The sequence below is a fragment of the Dryobates pubescens genome, chromosome 34 (genome assembly GCF_014839835.1).
Source record: "Dryobates pubescens isolate bDryPub1 chromosome 34, bDryPub1.pri, whole genome shotgun sequence".
Taxonomy (NCBI): Eukaryota; Metazoa; Chordata; class Aves; order Piciformes; family Picidae; genus Dryobates; species Dryobates pubescens.
In genome coordinates this window covers 1,384,575-1,407,653 of record NC_071645.1, presented here as the reverse complement: position 1 = coordinate 1,407,653, position 23,079 = coordinate 1,384,575, and the positions used below count along the sequence as shown (strand labels likewise).

Below are 23,079 nucleotides of genomic sequence, written 5' to 3'. Positions count from 1 at the left end.
GCTGAGATGCTCCCATTGAACAACTTCCAAAGGGAAAGGAGTGCAGGAAGCTCTTGGTCCCCATCTCTTCCCTGCATGATGCTGCTCAGAGCTTGTGCATCCCCTTGGCTTGGGGAGGGAGGGTTGGTATCACACTCTGCAGGCTGGAGGATGGGCTCCTGCCTCCTTCCCCCACACCTCTGAGTGCCATGGCAAGGAAACAGCAGACTCAGGGAGTGTGGGAAGAGCCTTTGCTTCTCCTTCACCTTCCTTTTAGCTGGCAGGTACTGAATGGCCAAGGGGAGAAGGAAGTCTTTTAACTTCCCTCTGTTCTGGCACCACAGAGAGTCAGTGGCAAGGGTTGAAAGGGAGCTTGGGAGGACTGTCAGCAGGGCAAGGTGTGGGGAATGAGTGGTGCATCAAAAAGGGACCCTGCTGACTTCTTCTAGCTGTCTGCTGAGCTCTGGAGGATCTTGGGCACCACAGGAGGAACAGAGACAGAAATGAGCAAATGATGGCAGTGTCCTACCCCATGCAGCTCCCTGTGAGCTTCTCTTCAGCTTCTGCTCACCAGCAAACCCTTTGCCCCTTACTCAAGGCACCCAAATGAGGCTGCCTGCACCATCTGTTGGTAGCTGGGTCTCACAATGTTCACCAGGAGCACTGTGGAAGCAAGAGTGTGGTCCTGATGCTCATCTCCTAAGCTCCCATCTCCATCTCTGTAGTGTCACTCTTGTGTGCCCTGTCACATCCACCCCTCAGCAGTGCTTGTGCCTCACCTTCAGCAGTGCCACCACAGCTGTGATGTTAATTAGCAGGTGATTTTTGCCTCCTCAGCTGAGCTGGATCAGGCTGCAACTGAAAGAGACCAGAAGAGGGGGAAAAAAAAGATAAATGATAGGGTGGGGGACAAAAAACTGGAAGCCAGCAGCTTGGGGTCTGCAGTCAGAGTGGCCCACACTGCTGGTGGCTTCCTCTGCCTGGGACATGTGTGGCTCTGGGGGAGGTTGCTGCATGTTTCACTGATGCCTGCTGGTTGGCTGCCCTGAGCTCAGTAAGGGTTGGGTCTACACATCCCTGAGCATCCTGAGCTGGATGTGGTGAGCTGGAGGAGGGAGGTCCTGCCCTGCTGCCTCCTGCCCAGGAGGCTCAGCCTGTTCAGTGCTCTGCAGCTGAAGGTCTCCTGGCACAGCCTTGCATGTCAAAGGGGTGCAGATGCATGAGCTGCCTGAGCTGGGGGTTCATGGCCATCAGTGTGTGGGTGTCAGGAGCCCAGCTCTGTGTCTGGCTCTGCAGCTCAGTGACCTAGGCCAGCAGAATCCCCTCCTCAGGACACTGGGGAAAGGCTCCTAGCAACGGTGAGATGGGAGAAAGGAAATAGTCACTTGGATAGGGGGGTGGTGAGGCTCTGGCACAGGCTGCCTGGGGAGGTGGTGGCTGCCTCCTCCCTGGGGGTGTTCAAGGCCATGTCTGGCTGAGAGGTCTCTGCCCATGGCAGGAGGTTGGAGCAGATCATAGAATCAGCCAGGTTGGAAAAGACCTCAGAGCTCTTCAAGTCCAACCTCTTCCCTCATCCCCAATACCTCCTGACAACTAAACCTTGGCTCCCAGTGCCACATCCAAGCCTTTTGGGGGGCACTGCACGATGAGCTCAGAGGTCCCTTCCAACCTCAGCCATTCTATGTCCAAGCAGCAGCAGCCTTTAGAGCAGCAGCAGCCTTTGTGCCAGCATTTTAAGGCCAATTTCCAGGCTACCTAATTTTGCCTGCAAGCTTCAAGTGGAGGTCAGGTCGGGCAGTGGGAGCTGTGCTCACCCCCCCACCACACACACTTGGAGCTGCTCAGCTCCTGGGAGCCTGCATGTGCACAGCCCCCAGCGTGGTGCCTGGGCTGGGCTACCTGAAAGCAGCCTCTGATAACCTCTTCCTGCTGTTTCTCTGTTGTTGTTGTGTTCTATATCTGTCCTCTCCAGGCCTCCTGGACCCGGCCCGAGAAACAAGAGGTATAAGACTTGCCAGACCCTTAGCAAACTTCTTTAGTTTGGTTTCTTGGTTGGTTTTCTCTCCTCTCCTTTCTTCTCTTCTTGGTTTTCTCCTCTCTCAGCCTTACAGATTAACAACCTCTCTAGCCCAGTAACTACGCCAACTAAACCAGCATTAATCACCTGAGCCCCTGCAACACCAACCCCTGAGAGAGAGATCAGCTTCTAGACTTAGCAATTGCTTTGCCTCCTAGCACTGAGCAAACCCGAGCTGTGCTGGCAGTGGGGAGGCCTGGTTGGCACCAAGGAGAGGGGGAACGCAGGGGAAATTGAAAGCACAAGGTCAAATGTGCCTCAATTGCTGCTGGGCTGCCAGCCTGGATCGCCTTTGCCCTGGAGGGGGTTAGGAATTAGCCATGAGATGGGTTGGGGTTGAGGTTGGGTTTGAGGTTGGTTCTGGTTGGGATTGAGTTTGGGTTTGAGGTTGGGGTTGGGTTTGAGGTTGGTTCTTGTTGGGTTTGAAGTTGGGGTTGGGTTTGAGGTTGGGTTTGAGGTTGGGTCTGTGTAGGTTTGAGGTTGGGTTTGAGTTTGGTTCTGGTTGGGTTTGAGGTTGGCTTTGAGTTTGGTTCTGGTTGGGTTTGAGGTTGGGTTTGAGTTTGGTTCTGTGTAGGTTTGAGGTTGGGTTTGAGTTTGGTTCTGGTTGGGTTTGAGGTTGGGTTTGAGTTTGGGTTTGAGGTTCGGTTTGAGTTTGGTTCTGTGTAGGTTTGAGGTTGGGTTTGAGGTTGGTTCTGGTTGGGTTTGAGGTTGGGTTTGAGTTTGGTGCTGGTTGGGTTTGAGTTTGGTTCTGGTTGGGTTTGAGGTTGGTTCTGGTTGGGTTTGAGGTTGGGTTTGAGTTTGGTTCTGGTTAGGTTTGAGGTTGGGTTTGAGTTTGGTTCTGTGTAGGTTTGAGGTTGGGTTTGAGTTTGGTTCTGGTTGGGTTTGAGTTTGGGTTTGAGGTTGGGTTTGGGTTGGGTTTGAAGTTGGGGTTGGGTTTGAGGTTGGTTCTGGTTGAGTTTGAGTTTGGGTTTGAGGTTGGGTTTGGGGTTTTGGTTAGGTTTGGTTTCAGTTTGGCTTTTGTTTTGGGCGGGGCTTGGAGTTTAGTGCTTCTGGTTTGGGTGGGTTTGGTCCTTTCTTGGTAGTTGTTTTTAGGATTTTTTTTTACTGGTTTTGTTTGTTTGGTTTTTCCCTTGGGTTACTTTAATTTGCTTTCCTTTGGGACTGCTTTGGGGTTTTTTGTGGTTGAGTTTTGGTGGGTGGGTTTTTGGTTTGGTTTGTTTTTTGCAGGGGGTTTTTTTTTGGTTGGGTTTTGTTTTGTTGGGGTTTTTTTGGATGGAGGTTTTTGTGGTTGGATTTTTTTTGTGGCAGGGGTTTTTTTGCTTGGGTTTTTGGGGGGGGGTTGGGAGGGAATTTTTTGGTTAGGCTTTTTGGTTGGGTGGGGGTTTTTTGATGGATTTTTTCTTGCAGGGTTTTTTGGTTGGGGTTTTTTGGGATGGGTGTTTTGGGGGGTGGGAATTTTGTGGTTCTTTGGTTGGGGCTTTTTGGTTGTTTTCTTTTTTTGGTTGTTTTTTATGGATTTTTTTGGGATGCATTTCTTTTGGATGGATTTTTGGGGGGGTTGGGGGTTTTTGGATGGGTTTTTTGGGTTGGGTTTTTTGATTGGGATTTTGGGGTTTTTTGGGTTGGTTTTTTTGGGTTGGTTTTTTTTGTGTTTTTTTTGTTGTTTTTTTTGTTGGTTTTTCTTTATGGATGATTTTTTTTTTAATGGATTCTTTTGGATGGAGTTTTTTTTAATTGGGGTTTTTTGATGGATTTTTTTTGTTGTTTTTTGATGGATTTTTTTAAATGGATTTTTGTTTGTTTTTTGATGGTTTTTTGTTTGTTTTTTTTAAATGGATTTTTTGTTTGTTTTTTTTTATGGATTTTTTTGATGGATTTTTTGTTGGGTTTTTTGGATGGATTTTTTGGTTTGTTTTTTGATGGATTTGTTTGTTTGTTTTGATGGATTTTTTGTTTGTTTTTTGATGGATTTTTGTTTTTATTCATGGATTTTTTGTTGGGTTTTTTTTGATGGATTTTTTGTTTTTTTAATGGATGAATTTTTTTGGTTGGAGTTTTTTTGGTTGGATTTTTTGGTTGGGGTTTTTTTTTTAGTTGGATTTTTTAGGGATGATTTTTTTTTCCTTCGATTTTTTTGGTTGGGTTTTTGGTTGGATTTTTTTGGTTAGATTTTTTGGTTGGATTTTTTTTTTTTGGTTGGGTTTTTTTATGGATGGATTTATTTTGGTTGGGATTTTTGTTGGGGTCTTTTGGATGGAATTTATTGGGTTTTTTTGGGGGGGTTGGATGGATTTTTTTGGTTGGGTTTTTTTTGTTGTGTTTTTTTATTGGGTATATTTTGTTGGGGTTTTTTATGGATGGATTTTTTTTGTTGTTGGGTATTTTTGGTTGGCTTTTTTTGATGGATAGATTTTTTTTGTTGGTTTTTTGTTGGTTTTTTTTGTTGGGGTTTTTTGTTGGGGTTTTTTGTTGGGGTTTTTTGTTGGGGTTTTTATGGTTGGGTTTTTTTATTGGGTGTTTTTGGTTGGGATTTTCATGGATGGATTTTTTTTGTTGGGTTTTTTTTGCTGGGGTGGGTTTTTTTTGGTTTTTTTTTTGGTTGGGGGTTTTGGATGAATTTTTTTGTTGGTTTTTTTATTGGGGTTTTTGGTGTTTTTTATGGATGTAATTTTTGTTGTTTTTTTAATTGGGTGTTTTTTAATTGGTTTTTTTTTGCTTGGGTTTTTTTTTGCCTTTTTATTCTGGTTGACTGTTTTGTGTTGGTTTTTTAATTGGGTTTTTTTTTTGCTTGGGTGTTTTTTTGCTTGGTTTTTTTTTGTGGTGGGGCTGGGTTTGGGGCTTTGGGTTTGGCTGAGATTTGGGGGTTCTGGGCTTTGGAGTTTGGGGTGGGGTTTGGTTGGTTTTTTTTTTTTTTGCTTGGGTTGGATTTTTATTTGCTTGTGGGTTGTTTTTTAGTCCCTTATGAATGTATTTAGGTTTGGCTTGGGGTTGGTTTGGGTTTGATTCTTATCCCCCCAAAGCTAACCTGCCCTCCTCCAGCCAGCTCCTCTGTTTGCTCATGGCACTCCTCAAGCTGCTTCTCCTTCTCTTAAGCAACCACTGCTCCATGTTCCACCTCAGAGTCAGTGCAGCTCTGGCTGTCACACGTTCACATTGCTCCAGGAAATGCTCTGAATTGCCTCCTGATTGCTGAGCTGTGATTTGCAAGGGGCAGATGGGGCTGGGGGGGGGTAATGCAGCAGCTCAGGTTGCTGCCACTGTGCTCTGTTGCTATTTTATGTCACATTCAGTGCTGTACATGAAAAAAAATCAGAGTGATCTGCCCTTGCATGCACCTGGTTGGTACCATTCCTGCTTCAGAATAGGCCAGAAAGGAAGTTTGCAAGCAGACAAAAGGGATCAGAGCAAAAGCAGCTGTCAGAACTGAGCAGCTTGGGTTGCTAGGCTCAGCTTCGTGGAGGGTTTGGGTATCTTGAGTTCTGTCTTTATTCTGAAGCCATCTTAAACCTCAGGGACTGGGGTGGCTTCAAAGTGAGCCTCTGACACAGCAACCATCTGCCTTTGTTTGACATGGGGCTGAGCAAGCTCTGCCCAGGCTTACTTCAGAAGAATCTGTTGGATACAGAGGTGCTGGAGTGAGTCCAAAGGAGGACACAAGGGTGATCCCAAGGGCTGGAGCAGCTCTGCTGTGAGCACAGCCTGAGGGAGCTGGGGCTGTGCAGCCTGCAGAGGAGAAGGCTCCAGGGGGACCTCAGAGCTGCCTGCCAGGACCTGAAGGGATCCTGCAGGAAGGCTGCAGAGAGACTTCTCCTGAGGGGGTCTCCAGACAAGGCAGGGAATGGTTTGGAGCTGAGGCAGAGCAGGGGTAGAGTGGAGCTGAGGAAGAAGTTGTTCAGTGTGAGGCTGCTGAGGCTCTGGCACAGGCTGCCCAGGGAGGCTGTGGCTGCCTCCTGCCTGGGGGTGTCCAAGGCCAGGCTGGATCAGCCCTTGAGCAGCTGAGGTGTCCCTGCTGTGGCAGGGGGGTTGGAGTAGATGACCTCTGAGCTCCCTTCCAATCTGAGCCATTCTGTGGAGAGATTCACTGTGGCAAGGGGGGGCATCATCAGACACTCAGAGCTGTTTGCATTGAAGGATTTGGAATCTGAGTAGCTGCATCTCTTCAGGCATCTTGTGACCTCCTCTTACAGCTGTCTCTGTCTCCCCTCTTTCCCTTCCCCCCACTCCCCCATGCCCAGTGTTTTCACTGTGCTCTCTGCCTCAAGCTTTTTATTAACTGAGCACTAATACTATTAAGCTTGCTGCCTCTAAACATCTCAGGCTCTGGCTTAGAAGATGTCTAGGAGGCTCTCTCAGATTGCTGTGGAAACAATCTTGTTGCAGCTTGTGTGGACAGCTAGCAAGAGGACTTCCAGCAGAGTGCTTTGGAGGCACCCTCCCCCGTGGGGACAGGCTGGCAGAGCTGGGGCTGTTCAGCCTGCTGAGGAGAAGGCTCCAGGAAGACTTTAGAGCAGCCTTGCAGTACCTGAAAGGGCTCCAGGAGAGCTGGGGAGGGACTTTGGACAAGGGCTGGGAGTGCCAGGATGAGAGGGAATGGATTGAAGCTGAAGGAGGGCAGATTGAGACTGGAGATGAGGGAGAAACTGTTGAGAGTGAGGGTGGGGAGCCCCTGGCACAGGCTGCCCAGGGAGGCTGTGGCTGCCTCCTGCCTGGAGGGGCTCAAGGCCAGGTTGGTGACCCTGCCCATGGTGGGGCTTGGAACTGGATGATCTTGAAGGTCTCTTGGGACAGGACTGCAGAATCTCAGAGGTGGGGGGAAGGGAGGTCAGTGCATTCCCTGCCCATCTCTCCTCTTCCCCTTTGGCACTGCACTACTGAAATCTGGGCTGGCTTTGTAGCTGGGGGCAAGGTGCCAGGTGGCACTGCCTGTGTGACTGGCACTGCAGAGCTGCCATGGCTCTCCCTGTGCAGAGGCAGCTGCTGGGGCAGGACCTGCTGCCTTGGGTGGTCTCCCCATTGCTCTCAAGCATTCTGTTACCCCACAGCCTGGGTAGGTCAGAGCAAGTGTCTGCATCTGGCTCACAAGCTTCTGCCTAGCCTGGGACTGTTAGCATCTGATGGTCACAGCAGGAACTGAGCAAACCAGGAGCACTTTTTCTTCTTCCCTGGAGTACTTTTCCTGTTCTTTCTTCCTCTTCACTTGTGACTTCTGCATGGAGTGGAGGATGTGGTGGGCAGAGTCTGCTCATGTGTCCAGAGAGGGGACTGCTGTGGTGTCCTTTCTTGTGCTGAGTCTGAGGCACCTCCAGCTGGGGAGATGTGAGTGGTCTGGGTGGAGGGGGATGAGCAGGAGCTCAGTCTGAATTAACTCTGTTGGAGCTTCATCTTCAGCTGTGTTCATGACTTGTACCATGGCTGCCCAGCACTCTCGTGTTTGTGTCAGGTCTTGCCAAAGAAGGGGAAAGGCAGCTGGCACTGGATGTGAAGTGACTTTTGCTGTAGTGATCAGAGGCTGCTCTTTTGCCATGGTTTCACTCTGGCCTGCTGATGGGCTCAGGGAGAGAAGGATTGAGAGGATTCACTCAGGAGATAAATGAAGTTTGGAGCCTCTGCAGATCAGCAGAGATTGAGATTTCTGCACCCTGCTGCAGAAGGGAGCTGGGTTCTGGAGTTAAATCCAAGTCAGACAAAAGATGAAAGGAGGATAAAAGCAGAGTTTGGGTGGCTGAGATACCACAGTGGATTATTGCCACCTTCAGGGGTCCTTCCCTGGCTGTGGGAGGTGGTGCTCACAGCACCTTGTGGTGGACACACAGATCTGCTCCCAGCAGCACAGGAGAGGGAATGGAGTCTGTAGGCTGTGGCAGCAGGGGCTGCAGCAGACCTGCATGCAGGGGAGAAGAGGGAATAAACCCACAGGGAGCTGTCGATGGGCTTGTGCCGTGCCCCGCTGGCAGACCCTGGACGGGCGCGTGGGGGGGGTCCGGGCAGGGGCCGGGGGCAGGCCATGACCGCGCTGTGCCCCGCTGGCAGACCCTTTATGGGCGCGTGGTGGGGGTCTGGGGGCTGGGGGCAGGCCGTGACCGCGCTGTGCCCCGCTGGCAGACCCTGGACGGGCGCGTGGGGGGGGTCCGGGTGGGGGTCCGGGCAGGGGCTGGGGGCCGGGGGCAGGCCATGACCGCACTGTACCCTGCTGGCAGACCCTGGACGGGCGCGTGGGGGGGGGTCCGGGTGGGGGTCCGGGGGCGGGCAGGGGCAGGCCATGACCGTGCTGTGCCCCGCTGGCAGACCCTGGACGGGCGCGTGGGGAGGTCTGGGCAGGGGTCCGGGCAGGGGCAGGGGCAGGCCGTGACCGCGCTGTGCCCCGCTGGCAGACCCTGGACGGGCGCGTGGCGGGGGTCTGGGCAGGGGCAGGGGTCCGGGCAGGGGCAGGGGTCCGGGCAGGGGCTGGGGCAGGCCGTGACCGCGCTGTGCCCCGCTGGCAGACCCTGGACGGGCGCGTGGTGGGGGTCTGGGCAGGGGCAGGGGTCCGGGCAGGGGGCCAGGGGCAGGCCGTGACCGCGCTGTGCCCCGCTGGCAGACCCTGGACGGGCGCGTGGCGGGGGTCTGGGCAGGGGCAGGGGTCTGGGCAGGGGCAGGGGTCCGGGGGCAGGCCGTGACCGCGCTGTGCCCCGCTGGCAGACCCTGGACGGGCGCGTGGTGGGGGTCTGGGCAGGGGCAGGGGTCTGGGCAGGGGTCCGGGCAGGGGCAGGGGCTGGCCGTGACCGCGCTGTGCCCCGCTGGCAGACCCTGGACGGGCGCGTGGTGGGGGTCTGGGCAGGGGCAGGGGTCCGGGCAGGGGTCCGGGCAGGGGCAGGGGCTGGCCGTGACCGCGCTGTGCCCCGCTGGCAGACCCTGGACGGGCGCGTGGTGGTGCGCAGCCACGCGCGGGTGTCCTCGCTGACGCTGAAGGAGATCCAGTACACCGACGCCGGCGAGTACGTCTGCACCGCCAGCAACACCATCGGCCAGGACTCCCAGGCCATGTACCTGGAAGTGCAGTGTAAGTCTGCTCCCGGCAGCCTGTGCCCCCCCTGCTGGCCGGCACCCACCCTGGGGGGGCGGGTGGGGGGGCTGTGAAAGAGCCCCGCAGAGTCTACAGCCACCTGAAGGGGAGGGAAGAGAGGTCAGGCATGGCCCCGAGTGCTGTGGCCACATGGAGCTGGAGGTGTTCAGGAAGAGCCTGGACGAGGCACTCGGTGCCATGGTTTAGCTGGTTAGATGGTGTTGGGTGAGAGGTTGGATTTGATGATCTCAAAGGTCTTTTCCAACCTGCTTTATTCCATTCTATTCCATTCTGTTCTATCCTATCCTATTCTACTCTATCCTATTCTCTATGGTACTCTGCTGTATTCTCTTCTCTTCTCTTCAATCCTATCCTATTCTATTCTACTCTGTATTCTACTCTGTTCTATCCTCTATGCTACTCTATCTATTCCCTATTCTGTTCTGCTCTATTCTCTTCTCTACTCTACTCTACTCTTCTCTACTCTACTCTACTCTACTCTGCTCTACTCTACTCTACACCTCTGGCCAGAGAAGGGCAACAAAGCTGGGGAGGGGTCTGGAGCACAGCCCTGTGAGGAGAGGCTGAGGGAGCTGGGGTTGCTTAGCCTGCAGAAGAGGAGGCTCAGGGGAGACCTTCTTGCTCTCTGCAACTCCCTGAAGGGAGGTTGGAGCCAGGTGGGGGTTGGTCTCTTCTCCCAGGCAAGCAGCACCAGAACAAGAGGACACAGTCTCAAACTGTGCCAGGGGAGGTTTAGGCTGGAGGTGAGGAAGAAGTTCTTCCCAGCAAGAGAGATTGGCCCTTGGGATGTGCTGCCCAGGGAGGTGGTGGAGTCCCCATCCTGGAGGTGTTTAGGAAGAGCCTGGATGAGGCCCTTGGTGCCATGGTTTGGTTGATTAGGTGGTGCTGGGTGAGAGGTTGGACTCAAGGATCTCTGAGGGCTCTTCCAAGCTGGTTAACTCTGTATTCTGTAACCCAGCCCCTCCAGGAGGATGAAAGAAGTGAGTGGTTTAGGCAGAGGGAAGGAGCAGGAGCTCAGCCTGAATGGGGTTAGCTGGAGATGAGCTGCTGCCTGTCAGTGTGTGCTGGAGCTGTCTCCAGATGGGACACTCCTTGCACCTTGGGAAGATTATGGGCCATAAATCTGCTGCAGTCCCATCTGCTGGGTGCATCAGAGTTCTTCCCTCGAAGCAGGTCCTCGTGTGCCCTCCCCTGAGTGCACAGCAAGCTGTCTGCTCCTCCTCCCACACTGTGTGAGGAGCAGCCTGTCAGACTGAGGAGGTTTCCTCCTCACATCCCTCAGACTTTGCTTGTCCCTCCCCCCAGCCTGGAAGCCAGTTCCCACCTCCTGTGTTAGATTTCCTTTCCCACACTTCAGCTGGACCCCTGCCAAGGGATCCTTGAAGTGAGGCTGACTGTGCTGCTGGGGGAGACTTTCCTGGCTCAGAGTGTGCCTGCCTTTCAGATGCTCCCAAGCTGCAGGGCCCTGTGGCTGTGTACACCTGGGAAGGGAACCAAGTGAACATCACCTGTGAGGTGTTTGCTTACCCCAGTGCTGTCATCTCCTGGTTCCGGGACGGGCAGCTGCTTCCCAGCTCCAACTACAGCAACATCAAGATCTACAACACCCCATCTGCAAGCTACCTGGAGGTGAGAGGAAGGAGTCCTCTGCAGCCAGGAGGTCTCAGTGCCATCAGATAACTTCTGGTCCTGCTGTTGAGGGACTTGAATGTCCTGTCAGGGCAGCTGGCTGGGAGGCAGGGTGGTGTGTGGTCCAGGGAACAGAAGACACCACCCCCTGCCCACTGCTGTGCTCCCCTCTGCACCTGAGCTTCGCTGTGAGGAGGGTTCTGTGATGCCAGCCTGAGCCCTGCCTCCTTCCACAGGTGACCCCAGACTCTGAAAATGACTTTGGGAACTACAACTGCACTGCTGTGAACCGCATTGGCCAGGAGTCCTCCGAGTTCATCCTTGTGCAGGCAGGTGAGCAGCACAGGCAGCGGGGTGAGGAAATGCAGCCCCTGGGCTGGGCTGGCAGGGACTCTTCTGGGTTGTGTTGGTGGGGGAGCAGGAGAAGCACCTTCTGCTCTCAGACTGGTCATGACTTTGTGCATTCAGCTGGGTTGTGGCTAACAAGAGCCTCAGTATCCCTTCCCCTCTTTCTGAAGGGTCTCATTCTCAGGACCAGCAAAATAGCCCTGACAGTACAGGTGGTGCCAGGCAGGCAGCTCAGAGCATCACCTGCCAGCCAAAGGGGCTCAGACTGCAGGAACTGGAAGGGCCTCTGAGTCCTCTTGGGGCTGCTGTATACACAGATTTAGGAATGGTCAAGACTGGGACAGAACAGCACCCAGGGAGTGCCCTGAGGAAGAGAAGAGATGGTAGAGACAGAACAGCACCCAGGGAGTGCCCTGAGGAAGAGAAGAGATTGTAGAGACAGAACAGCACCCAGGGAGTGCCCTGAGGAAGAGAAGAGATTGTAGAGACAGAACAGCACCCAGGGAGTGCCCTGAGGAAGAGAAGGGATTGCAGGGGCAGGACAGCACCCAGGGAGTGCCCTGAGGAAGAGAAGGGACTGTAGGGGCAGGACAGCACCCAGGGAGTGCCCTGAGGAAGAGAAGGGATTGCAGGGGCAGGACAGCACCCAGGGAGTGCCCTGAGGAAGAGAAGGGACTGTAGGGGCAGGACAGCACCCAGGATGCTCTCATTCTGGTTGTCCTCTGCTGCAGAAGGCACTGAGAGTCTCTAGGCTCTCAGAGGGAACAAGGTGAAGGTCTCTGCCCTGCCCAAGGAGCATTCTCAAAAGCCCTCTTAAGCAGTGCCCCCTCCGGAGGGGGACCCCCAGGCCTCCCTCTCTCCCCTCCCTGGTGAAGCTGTGCTGAAGCCGTGCTGGCTGCTGTGCTTTGTGCTTGCTTTGGCGCTGGAGCAGGCTCCCCACTGTCTGCTGTGTCACTGGCTGTCCCCTTCCTCCCCAGATACTCCGTCCTCTCCTTCCATTGACAGAGTGGAGCCCTACTCCAGCACCGCCCGGGTGGAGTTCGACGAGCCCGAGGCCACGGGCGGAGTGCCCATCCTCAAGTACAAGGCAGAGTGGAGGGCCCTGGGCGAGGGGGAATGGCATTCCAGGTTGTATGATGCCAAAGAAGGTAGGATGGGGAAGCAACCTGCTGCCTCCCTGACTTTGCTGTCCTCCAGGGGCAGGTTTCCGCAGCCCTGCAGCTGCAGCTCCTGCAGGGAGGCCCAGACAAGCTCTCGAGGGCACCTTGAATTTCCAGCTGGAAATGAGGTCCCCCCTGTGCTGACAGCTCTGCAGCATCCCTTCTTCTGGCCTCCCAGGGCATGAAGGGGGCTACAGGAAAGCTGGGGAGGGACTTCTGAGGGTGTCAGGGAGGGATAGGACTGGGGGGCATGGAGCAAAACTAGAAATGGGGAGATTCAGATTGGATGTGAGGAAGAAGCTCTTCCCCATGAGGGTGGTGAGAGCCTGGCACAGGTTGCCCAGGGAGGTGGTGGAAGCCTCAGCCCTGGAGGTCTCATCCAACTTGGCACTGAACCTCCATCCCTGGAGGTGTTGCAGCCAGGCTGGAGGTGGCTGTGAGCAACCTGCTGTGGTGTGAGGTGTCCCTGCCTGTGGTAGGGGGGTTGGAAGTGGCTGAGCCTTGAGGTCCCTTCCAGCCCAGACAATTAAGCTGTGGCAATGCAGCTCCCTGGGCAGCTGGTGGGCACAGGCTGCTGGTAGCTCTGACCTTTTATCTGCACTGCTTCTGTCAGGCTGGGCTCAGAAGAGGGCTCTGGGCACGGCCAAAGCATGCAGCAGAGACCTGGCATTTGGTGGTGACTTCAAGCCTGAGCCTTTGCTTTCCCTCCCTTGTTTGTGCCACAGCAAACGTGGAGGGCATGATCACCATCACTGGCCTGAAACCTGAGACCACCTACTCTGTGAGGCTGTCAGCAGTCAATGGCAAGGGCGTGGGTGAGCTCAGCCTGACATCAGACTTCAAGACACAACCAGTTCGTAAGTAAACCCCAGACCTCCTCCTGCTTCTCTGCTTCTCTTCCCTTGCATCTTTCCAGGGAGTCTCTGCCATGCATGGATGACAGCTCCTCCTCTTGCAGACCTTGCTGCACCCTTTGTTCCTGTTGTGCCTTTGGGTCTCAGTGAATTTTTTCATGGCTTGGAAGCCTGGGAGGCAGAGGAGCTGCTTTGGTTCGTGCCCTGGGTTGCCAGGGGGAATTCTGTCAGCAAGAGGTTAGGCAATGGAGAGCTTCAGTGGGGAAAAAAGCAGTGAGCTGAGCAGGGCTTGGCTGGTGGAAATGGCAGAGGGTTTGCAAATCAGAAATGAAGAGGCTCAGAACAGGACTGGCCATGACCTGGGGAGGGAGGGAGGGATGGAAGGAGAGAGGGGGATTGATTCTGTTCTCTGCAAATCACTTCTGTAAGGTGGCTGCACAGCACCTCAGGTGATTTCCACAGCCTCTTCTCTGCCTGACTTCCACTCCAGTGGCAGCAGCATAGAATCCTACAATGGCTCAGGTTGGAAGTGACCTCAGACATCATCTACTACAACCTCCCTGCCCTGGGCAGGGACACCTCCCACCAGCCCAGGCTGCTCAAGGCCTCATCCAACCTGGCCTTGAACACCCCCAGGGAGGAGGCAGCCACAGTCTCCCTGGGCAGCCTGTGCCAGAGTCTCACCCTAACACTTTCCCCTCCTGCTTCAAGGAGGAGCAAAAGAGGCAAGAAGCACAAATCAGGACAGGAGGGAGAGAAAGAGGAAGAGAAGAAGTGCAGAGTGGGTAGGGGGGAAGTGCCAAAGGCAGGCAGGTGCTCTCTTACAACCTCACAACCTCATCCAAGTATTAGGATCTGTATTCAGCTGCCCACAACCCCTGGAGTTCTTCTTTCTCATTCCTTTGGCATTTAGATCTGCAGCCTGTTCTTCTTCCCACCACTGCACCTCTACTTGTGGACCTCCTTCGTAGCTCTTCTGAAACCTCTCTGCAGGACCTCCTCCTGAGCTCAGAGCTAGCAAGATTCCTAAGCCCAGCTGTGTGCATGCTCTGAGGGCCTGGCAGCCGTGCATGGGGCTTGTCTGACTTTGTCTGCCAACTTCTGCCTCAGCAGAGCTGCTGAGCAGCTCTGGGCCAGCCCAGGTGTCCTGCTGCTTGCAAATCCCAGGCCCTGTGCAGTAAATCCCAGCCCTCAGAGTCCGTATCCGAGGCTGTTGCGCTGGTCCCTGTAGCCCGCCCCGCTCCCTGGGGTCGGACTGGAGTCAGCTGATGGTGGTTTGATTTATGGCTGGGGGTTTTTTCCCAGCTCCCTGTTCTCTGTCTCCCCTTCTCACCACTTCTACATTTTATTTTATTTGTCTGTCTGTCTCTGCCTTTTTTGTTGGTTGGTTTTTGCCCTGTGTTCCATCCATGGAAAAACTGCAGGCATCCCTCACTCACGTAAGTGCCTCTGCATTTCTCTCGCTCTGGGGTTTTTTCTGCTCCTAGTGTGCTCCTCTAACATCAGAATTAGCTTCTAATCTAATCCTGGGGGTGGTTTTCTTCCCCCTCTCTCTGAGTCTTTAGAAGTAACTGGTCCTGTCTGTCTGCTAACAAGACTGACTCTAGAGTAGACGTCCCCTGTAGCACAGAGTGAAAGGTTAACACCTTCGTTGTCCAGCATGCACCTAGTGGTTGTCTAACAGCAGTAGCTTGGTGGGGTAGTGGAAGGCTTCATCCTCATGAATCCACTGAGGAAAGGAAATGAAATGAAATGCAGGTCATTCAGGAAGGGGAGGAAAAGGAAAGGGGAAAATAAAGGAAAAGGGGCAAAAGGAAAGGGGGAAAAGGAAAGGGGGGGAAGAAGGGAAAAGGAAGGGGAGGGGAAAGGAAAAGGAAAGGGGGAAAAGGGGAAAAGAAAAGGGGGGGGAAGGGGAAAAGAAAAGGAGGGGAAAGGGAAAAAGAAGGGGGGGGAAAGGCAAAGGAAAGGGGGAGAAAAGGAAAAGGAAAGGGGGGGAAGAGAAAAGGAAGGGGGGAAAGGCAAAGGAAAGGGGGAGAAAAGGAAAAGGAAAGGGGGGGAAGGGAAAAGGAAGGGGGGGAAAGGCAAAGGAAAGGGGGAGAAAAGGAAAAGGAAAGGGGGGGAAGGGAAAAGGAAGGGGGGGAAAGGCAAAGGAAAGGGGGAGAAAAGGAAAAGGAAAGGGGGGGAAAGGGAAAAGGAAGGGGGGGAAAGGCAAAGGAAAGGGGGAGAAAAGGAAAAGGAAATGGGGGAAAAGGGAAAAGGAAGGGGGGGGAAGGCAAAGGAAAGGGGGAGAAAAGGAAAAGGAAAGAGGAAAAAAGGGAAAAGGAGGAGGGGAAGGCAAAGAAAAGGGGGAGAAAAGGAAAAGGAAAGAGGGAAAAAGGCAAAAGGAAAGGGGGGAAAAAAGGAAAAGGAAAGGAAAAGGAACGAGAAGGAAGAGGAAAGGGAAAAAAGGAAAGGGAACAAAGGGAGAAAAGGAAAGGGGGGGGGAAAGGACAGGGAGGAAAGGGGAAAAAAAGGAAAGGGGAAAAAGGAAAAGGAAAAAAGGAAGGAGGAAGTTTTAGACCCAATTAGGAGCCAAAAGATTTTAATACCTTGAGAATTTTGGTAGCAAAAAGTTGAAGGAAAAAAAGACACCAGTCACAGTTCTTGCCTCCTCTGACTGATTCCTGAGCTGGGCTTCTGAGTGACTGATTCCTCAGCTGGGCTTTGGCTTGCTTGAGTTTGGAAGCTGGACTTTTGGTTCATTCATTTTTGAGCTCTGATTTTGGTTCATTCATTTTTGAGCTCTGATTTTGGTTCATTCATTCATTTTTTGGAGCTGGAATTTTGCTTGATTTGGTTTTTAAGCTCTTAATTTTGATTGACTTATTTCTAAGCTCTGATTTTGCTTGATGTATCTTTTTGAGCTGGAATTTGGATTGCTTTCTAAGCTCTGATTGTGATTGATTTGTGTTTTAAGCTGGAATTGGGATTTGATATCTTTCTAAGCTCTTAATTTTGCTGTTTTGCTTTTTGAAGCTGGAATTTTGATTTGATTTTTTTTCTTCCTCCTCCTTCTTCTTCTTCTTTGAAGCTGGCATTTTGATTTGACCTTGTCCAGAGCAGCTTCAGCTGCCCAAAGCTGCCCATTCTCGCTGCTCCTTGCTCCTTTTGTCTTCCACAGCTGGGCAGTAGGGGAGGGAAGGGTCTGCTCTAGAGGGCCTCCCAGAGACCTCAGTGCTTCGTGGGCTAGCAGCAGGGCAACCTGGGTTGCTGTTTGGGCTACAGCAGGCACAGAGTGCTGAAGCTTGAATTCAGAGCTTGGACACTCTCAGGGCTGAAAGAGCATCAGCAGTGAGCCCTGGAGCCAGAGCTTGCTGCAGGAACTCTTCCCCCTGTGGAGAGGGACTGGGAGAGAGCAGCAGCAGAGCTTTGTGCAGCCTCTCCAGGTAATGCTGTGATTCCCAGGATCTTCCAGGAGGATTCAGCATCATTCTCTCTCTGTCTCTCTCCTTTCTGTCACCCCCTGCCTCTTTTAACCCCTGGCCACGCTGTGCTGCTTCCCCTTTACATCTCCTCTCTCTCTTTCCATAGCAACTCAGCCTCTGGCTGACCCTGAAAGCTCAGAGCCACCAAGTGAGTAGCTGGGAGCTGCCTCCCTTTGCTCCAGAGTGCTGTTTGTTCTGCTGGAGCCTCTTGACCCAGGGAGCTCAAGCACTGCACCTCCTTCTCTTGGTGTCTCTTAACCACCAGCCTGCCATGAGTGTGTTGTGTGAGCATGTTAAGAAGCCAAGCATGGAGCCACTCTCTAACTCCTCTTCCTCTTCAGCCTTCTAAGCATGGGGTGAAAAATGGCAGTGGAAGGAGAGAGAAAGAGGAGGTGGGGAGGAAAAGGCAGCAATGAAATGATCATTCCCCAGAGGAGTCTGTTTGTTTTCACACTTCCCATTAGGGATTGCAGGGCTCAAGCTGCCTGAGCAAAAGGGATGGGGACTGAGTAATCTTCCTGCAGCTCTGCCTTGCTCTGTTTGCACTGAGGGAGGCACAGCTGATACTGCAACTGTTGGGTCCTGGAAGGAGAGGCAGATGGGGAGGTGGGGAGTGCCTTGCAGGAGAGAGGGCTGTGGGGAGAAGGAGGATTCATAGATCCATGGAAGGGGTTGGGTTGGAAGGGACCTTGAAGAGCATCCAGTCCCAACCCCCCTGCCATGGGCAGGGACACCTCCCACCAGCACAGGCTGCTCAGGGCCTCATCCAGCCTGGCTGCAAACACCTCCAGGCAGGAGGCAGCCACAGCCTCCCTGGGCAGCCTGTGCCAGAGCCTCCCCACCCTCACTGACAAGGATTTCTTCCTCATCTCCAGTCTCAATCTGCCCTCCTCCAGCTTCCATCCAGTCTGTGCACTCTCCCAGCTCTTTCAGCAGCAGCTGTCTGCCTCCTGCCATCTTTGCAATCAATTCCCAGTGCTGGGCACTTTCTTCCTCTCCTTGCTGACAGGAAGCCACCTTGCACACACCAAGCCCTCAGTGCCATTCCCTGTGCCACTCCTGCAGTCTTCAGGCTGGGCTCGAGCTGGTACCTGGCAGCTTGACCACGTTCTGGTTTCAGCTCTTTGGCTGGAGAGGTGCAAGGAGCCCCCCAGGGATGCCAGGAGGGTGCCAGGAGCCCCAGGGGTGCAGGAGGGTGCAAGGAGTCCCAGGGGTGCAGGAGGGTGCAAGGAGCCCCAGGGGTGCAGGAGGTGCCAGGAGCCCCAGGGGTGCAGGAGGTGCCAGGAGCCCCAGGGGTGCAGGAGGGTGCAAGGAGCCCCATGGGTGCCAGGAGCAGCAGCCAGGAGCCCCAAGGGTGCCAGCAGGTGCCAGGAGGAGCAGCCAGGGCTGGTTTCTCTCTCTCTTTCTGCTGCTGTTGCCATTCAGGAGGCTGTTTGTTTCTGCAGGGGGCACAGATCACTCTGCCATGCCAAGGTTTGCCTTCTCTGCCCCCAGGAGCCACGGTTTGACCGCTGCCCTCTGCACTGCTGCTCAATAACCAGATGATTATTCCCTTTTCTCTTCCAACAGTCCCTGTGGATCCCTTCAGCTCTCCAGGCCCTGCTGCACCCCTCACAATAATTGTTTGGTGTTCAGCTGTTGCCCAGCAGTGGTGCAGCTGTGCCTGCCCCCCCTCTGCCCCCTGAGGCCACAGCTCTGTGCTTTGTTGTGGGTTTGATGTTTTCCTTCTCTCCCCAGGGTCCTTGGTTTGGTGTTTGGTGGTGGTTTTTTTTGGGGGGGTGGGGGCTCCCTCTCCTGGGTGCTGCTGAGAGCTGCTGGCTGGTTTGGTTTTGTGCTGGGTTGAGCCTGTGTGGCTGTGGTGCTGGTTTGGTTTCCTTTGGTTGCTGTTGTTGTTGCCCTTTGCCCATTGTTTGCATCAGTTGTTTAATTTTGTTTCTTTTGTGTGTTTGTTTTTTTTTTTGTTTTGTTTGTTTCTCTGTATTTTCCATGTGTGACCTCCTCCTCCTCCTCTTCCTCCACTTCCCTTTCCAACCAATCATGTGCCTGCCCTCTCATGTGCCTTTGTCATGTGGCTTGCATGGTGCTGCTGATGTCGTCCACGCTGCTCCGCAGAAGGTAAAGAAAACCAAGCCACAAACACTGGGGGCCTGGATCTGGGGTGAGGATGAGCACAGCCAGCAGGGCCAGGGAGGGGATTCTCCCCCTCTGCCCCACTCTGCTGAGAGCTCTGGGTCCACTTCTGGAGCCTCTGTTCCAGGAAGGAGCTGGAGGGGGCTGGAAGGTGTCCAGGGAAGCGCCACGAGGAGGAGCAGAGGGCTGGAGCTGCTCTGCTGTGAGGACAGAGTGAGGGAGCTGGGGTTGTGCAGGCTGAGGAGACCTAATTGTGGCCTTCCAGGATCTGCAGGGGGCTACAAGAAAGCTGGGGAGGGACTTTTGAGGGTGTCAGGGAGTGATAGGACTGGGGGGCATGGAGCAAAACTAGAAATGGGGAGATTCAGATTGGAGGTGAGGAAGAAGTTGTTCCCCATGAGGGTGGTGAGAGCCTGGCACAGGCTGCCCAGGGAGGTGCTGGAAGCCTCAGCCCTGGAGGTCTCATCCAACCTGGCACTGACCTTCCATCCCTGGAGGTGTTTGCAGCCAGGCTGAAGGTGGCTGTGAGCAACCTGCTGTGGTGTGAGATGTCCCTGCCCATGGCAGGGGGGTTGGAACTGGCTGAGCCTTGAGGTCCCTTCCAACCCTGACAATTCTCTGATTCCCCTCTGGTTGCTGACCAGGGAGCTCCAAATTCCATCACCCCCACCCCAAACCCTTCTACAAAGCCTTGTGGGGAAGTCACCACTCTCTGCCTGTGAAAACTGAGCTGGAGAAACCTTGGAGGATAAAAGGCAAGCAGGACAAAGGGAAAAAGCCTCATGGCTGAGGCATTTGCTGCTTTGCCTGGCAGAGTCCAGCAGGCAGCAGCCTAGTCAGGATCTAGAAGTCTCTCTGAGGCTGGAGTGAGGTTGGGGTTGGTCTCTTCTCCCCAGTCTCAGGTGATAGGACAGGGGGAAATGGCCTGAAGTTGTGCCAGGGGAGGCTTAGGTTGGAGAGGAAGAACAATCTCTGTGCTGCCAGAGTGGTCAGGGACTGGCAGAGGCTGCCCAGGGAGGTGGTGGAGTCCCCATGCCTGGAGGGGTTCAAGGAACCTGTGGCCATGGCACTGGGGCCAGGGTTTGGTGGCCATGGTGGGGCTGGGCTGCTGCTTGGACTGGGATGAGCTCAGTGAGCCTTTTCCAACACAAGAAATGAACCCCAGAGGCCAAAGCCTTTTGCTTTCCTGAGTGCCAGTGTGCCAGCTGCAGGCTGGTGGAAGCTGTGGGTGAGGTGCTCAGGTGCTGTGGAGACCTTACCAACATTCTGCCCCTCTGCAGTAGGAGCTTCTGTAGCTAGGGGCTCACAAAGTCCCACTGCACCTTTGACATTTGCTCACAGAATGGCTTAGGTTGGGAGGGATCTTAAAGCTCAGCCAGCTCCAACCCCCTGCCATGGGCAGGGACCCCTCCCAGCAGCCCAGCTTGCTCAGCCTGGCCCTGAGCACCTCCAGGCAGGACACAGCCACAGCCTCCCTGGGCAGCCTGTGCCACAGCCTCCCCACCCTCACTCTCAAGGATGTTCCTCCTCATCTCCAGGCTCAATCTGCCCTCCTCCAGCTCCAATCCATTCCCTCTCCTCCTGGCACTCCCAGCCCTTGTCCAAGTCCCTCCCCAGCTGGAGGTTGGGTTGAGACAGAGAGGTTTTTGTTAGGAGTTCAGCCCAGCTGAGGTGGGAGCTGGGGGTTTGGTGGAGCTGGATCCCCAGGCTGGGAGCTGAGCTTTGCACAGATTGCATCACAAGGACCCTTCCTTGCCAGGGATCCTCATTCTCCCCACACCACAGCTCAGAGCCTGGCCAGGGGGTTTAGTCTGCACTGCTTTGCCAGCAGCAGTCACAGCAGTTGGTGATCCCCCCTGAAATGAAGCAGCAAATGACTGAGCCTTGCAGCTTGTGGAGGTGAAGCCAGCCCCCAGGGGCCTGCTGGTGAAAGCAGCTTCTTGGGCCTGGGGATTTCTGCCACTTCCCTTCCTAGCCTGGGCATAATCAAAGGGGTGGAGGGAGGGAGGGAAGCTCCTGCTGCTCCTCTGCTTCCCCAGCTAAACAAATCCTTCTGAGCCCCAGGAGCTGAGCTGCCTTTCATTCAGGCTGAGCTCTGAAGTCATTTGATGGCTCTGGACCACCACCAGGAGGGGCTTTAGGCTGGGGGCTGCCAGGGACACACAACTAACAGCAGTAACCTTCCCACCTGAGTGCATGTTTGGGAGCAGCCCCTCTCCTCCCCCAGGCTCTTCCCCTCTCAGCCCAAAATCCAGGAGGGCTGAAGACACTTGGCCTTCTTTTTGCATGCTCTGTTCTTGTGCCTTTGGTTCTGACCCTTGGTGTTTGCTTCTCTTGTGTGCATTCTGAAGGCTCCCTACCTGTTCTTTCCTCACCTCTGTCTATTTTGCCACCTAGGGAAACTTCTCCATAGCTGATGTCCATGTCCAGTTGTGACACCAGGTCTCAGTCCTGTCCTCTCTGCCTGATGGTCAAAGGTTGCAGAAATCAGCTGCTCCCTCCCTCCTGTGCTGCAGAAGCCACCAGAGGTTGCAGTTGTGCCCTCTGAGCACAGGGTGCAGGACCTTCCTTCAGTGCCAGGGGGGCAAGGGCTTAAGCTGACACCCAGGAGGGTGGTGAGAGCCTGGCACAGGTTGCCCAGGGAGGTGCTGGAAGCCTCAGCCCTGGAGGTCTCATCCAGCCTGGCACTGAACCTCCATCCCTGGAGGTGTTTGCAGCCAGGCCGGAGGTGGCTGTGAGCAACCTGCTGCAGTGTGAGGTGTCCCTGCCCATGGCAGGGGGGTTGGGACTGGCTGAGCCTTGAGCTCCCTTCCAACCCTGACAGCTCCATGACTCTATGGTGTCTGAAGTGCTGCAGCTGTCTGGCAGCTCAGAAGCTCAGTTTAAGCTTCTCAGAGGTGAGCAGGGGGAAGAGATTTGATAGGAGCAGGGAAGAGAGTGCAGTAGAAGGGCTCTGGTATCACTTCTGGCTTCCAGCACTCCTTCAGTGCCTTCTGGCTGAAGGGAAAGGTTTGTGCTGCTTTTGCACACCTCTGGCTAAGGAGCCACAGCCCAGAGGGGGGGGCACCAGGTCCTGCATCCCTGCTGCAGCAGAGTGAGCTCTGAGCAGGCAGAGGGCTGTAAACTGATGGCCCAGAGGCTGCCTGCTCTCAGCTGCAGCATCCCCAGGGGCAGTTCTTGAAGGCTCCCACACTTTGCTGGCTGGAGCAGGGCAGGTCTCTGCACCACCTCCAATCAGCTCAGTGTCCATGGGGGAGGCCCAGGCATGCAGCATCCCTTTGTAATGCAGTTTTGCTTTGCAGCCCCCATGCTGTAGGGAGGATGCATGTTCAGTGAGCATGAGCTGCTTCCCTAACCACCTGCTGACCAACCTTTTCTCTTCAGCTACTGACATTTGGACTCATTATAGGGGTGCTGATTCTGCTGGACTAAACCTTTCCCCCCACTAAACTTCTTCCTCACACTAACTCCTTTTGCAGTTCACAGCCCTGTGTCTGGATTGCATCTGGCAAGGCCAGTGCCAGGTGTTTAAGGAGAGAAAGCCCAAGTGTTCCTCAGCAGGGCCTGGCAGTGCTCTTGCCTGCCCTGTTGCAGCCATCAAGAGGGGCTCTGCATGTTTCTGATGTGTGAGCAGAAGTGTTTGCCCTGCTGGAGAAGGAGGGAGTCAGGAGCTAGCCACTGGATAGTGCCAAAGGAAGGGCACCCTGGGCAGGGAGGGCAGTGAATCGCTGCAGTGGCTGTGGGTAAGGTGCAGCAGCGTCTCTGACACACTCCCACTCTGTCAGGAGGAGGCTCCCAGGAGCTGCAGGCTGGGAACAGGAACCTTCCCTTGTGTCTCCAGGCTGGTTTTCCCAGGGAGGAGTGGCAGGTGGCAGAGCTGTGTGGAAGGGAGGTGGCAGAAAGGGCAGCAGGGCAAAGGCTGTGCCTCCCTGGGCTAGTCTTGGTGAGCAAAGCCTGGCCTCCCATTCTAGATGGGCAAGGTCCCCTTTCCACTCCAAGGTCCCTTTGCTTAATTTCTCTCCCTGAGGTGAGGATGGGAAGGAGGACCAAGGAGCTGTTGGTCTGCAGCTGTCCAGTTCCCAGCACAGCCACCCCTCAGGTCTGCCACAGATCTGCTGCCTCTGGATCTTTCAGCAGTGTCAGAGGCTCAGTGGCCAGCAGAAGAGGCAGCCATGAGTGCCCTGCTCCAGGTGCCCCTGGGAGCTGATTCCTTCTGGGGTGAGGGGGCAAAAAAGCCATGGCAGGGCAAGACAGCAGCTCCTGGTGCCACGTAACGAGTGGTCAGTGGTTGTGACACAGTTCTTGCAGTGCTAAATCAACTGACTGGGCAAAGCCAGGAACCTCTGCAGGGAGGGGTTTGTGGTTTAGGGTTGAG

The 23,079-nt window shown here is 54.4% G+C and overlaps 1 protein-coding gene across 7 annotated transcripts in view; it reads left to right on the top strand.

Moving 5' to 3' along the window:
* The window catches only part of NCAM1 (neural cell adhesion molecule 1), a 94,843-nt gene that overhangs the window by 50,588 nt on the left and 21,176 nt on the right, over positions 1–23,079 (top strand). For 3 of the 7 annotated variants that reach the window (XM_054175981.1, XM_054175984.1, XM_054175982.1), the window contains exons 9-15: positions 1,952–1,981; positions 8,945–9,095; positions 10,564–10,748; positions 10,985–11,081; positions 12,074–12,244; positions 12,982–13,113; positions 14,535–14,549. In XM_054175981.1, coding sequence (XP_054031956.1) covers positions 1,952–1,981; positions 8,945–9,095; positions 10,564–10,748; positions 10,985–11,081; positions 12,074–12,244; positions 12,982–13,113; positions 14,535–14,549 — 781 coding nt within the window. The remainder of the gene's footprint in view (positions 1–1,951; positions 1,982–8,944; positions 9,096–10,563; positions 10,749–10,984; positions 11,082–12,073; positions 12,245–12,981; positions 13,114–14,534; positions 14,550–23,079) is intronic. The other 4 variants (XM_054175985.1, XM_054175988.1, XM_054175987.1 and 1 more) reach the window with 2 other exon arrangements.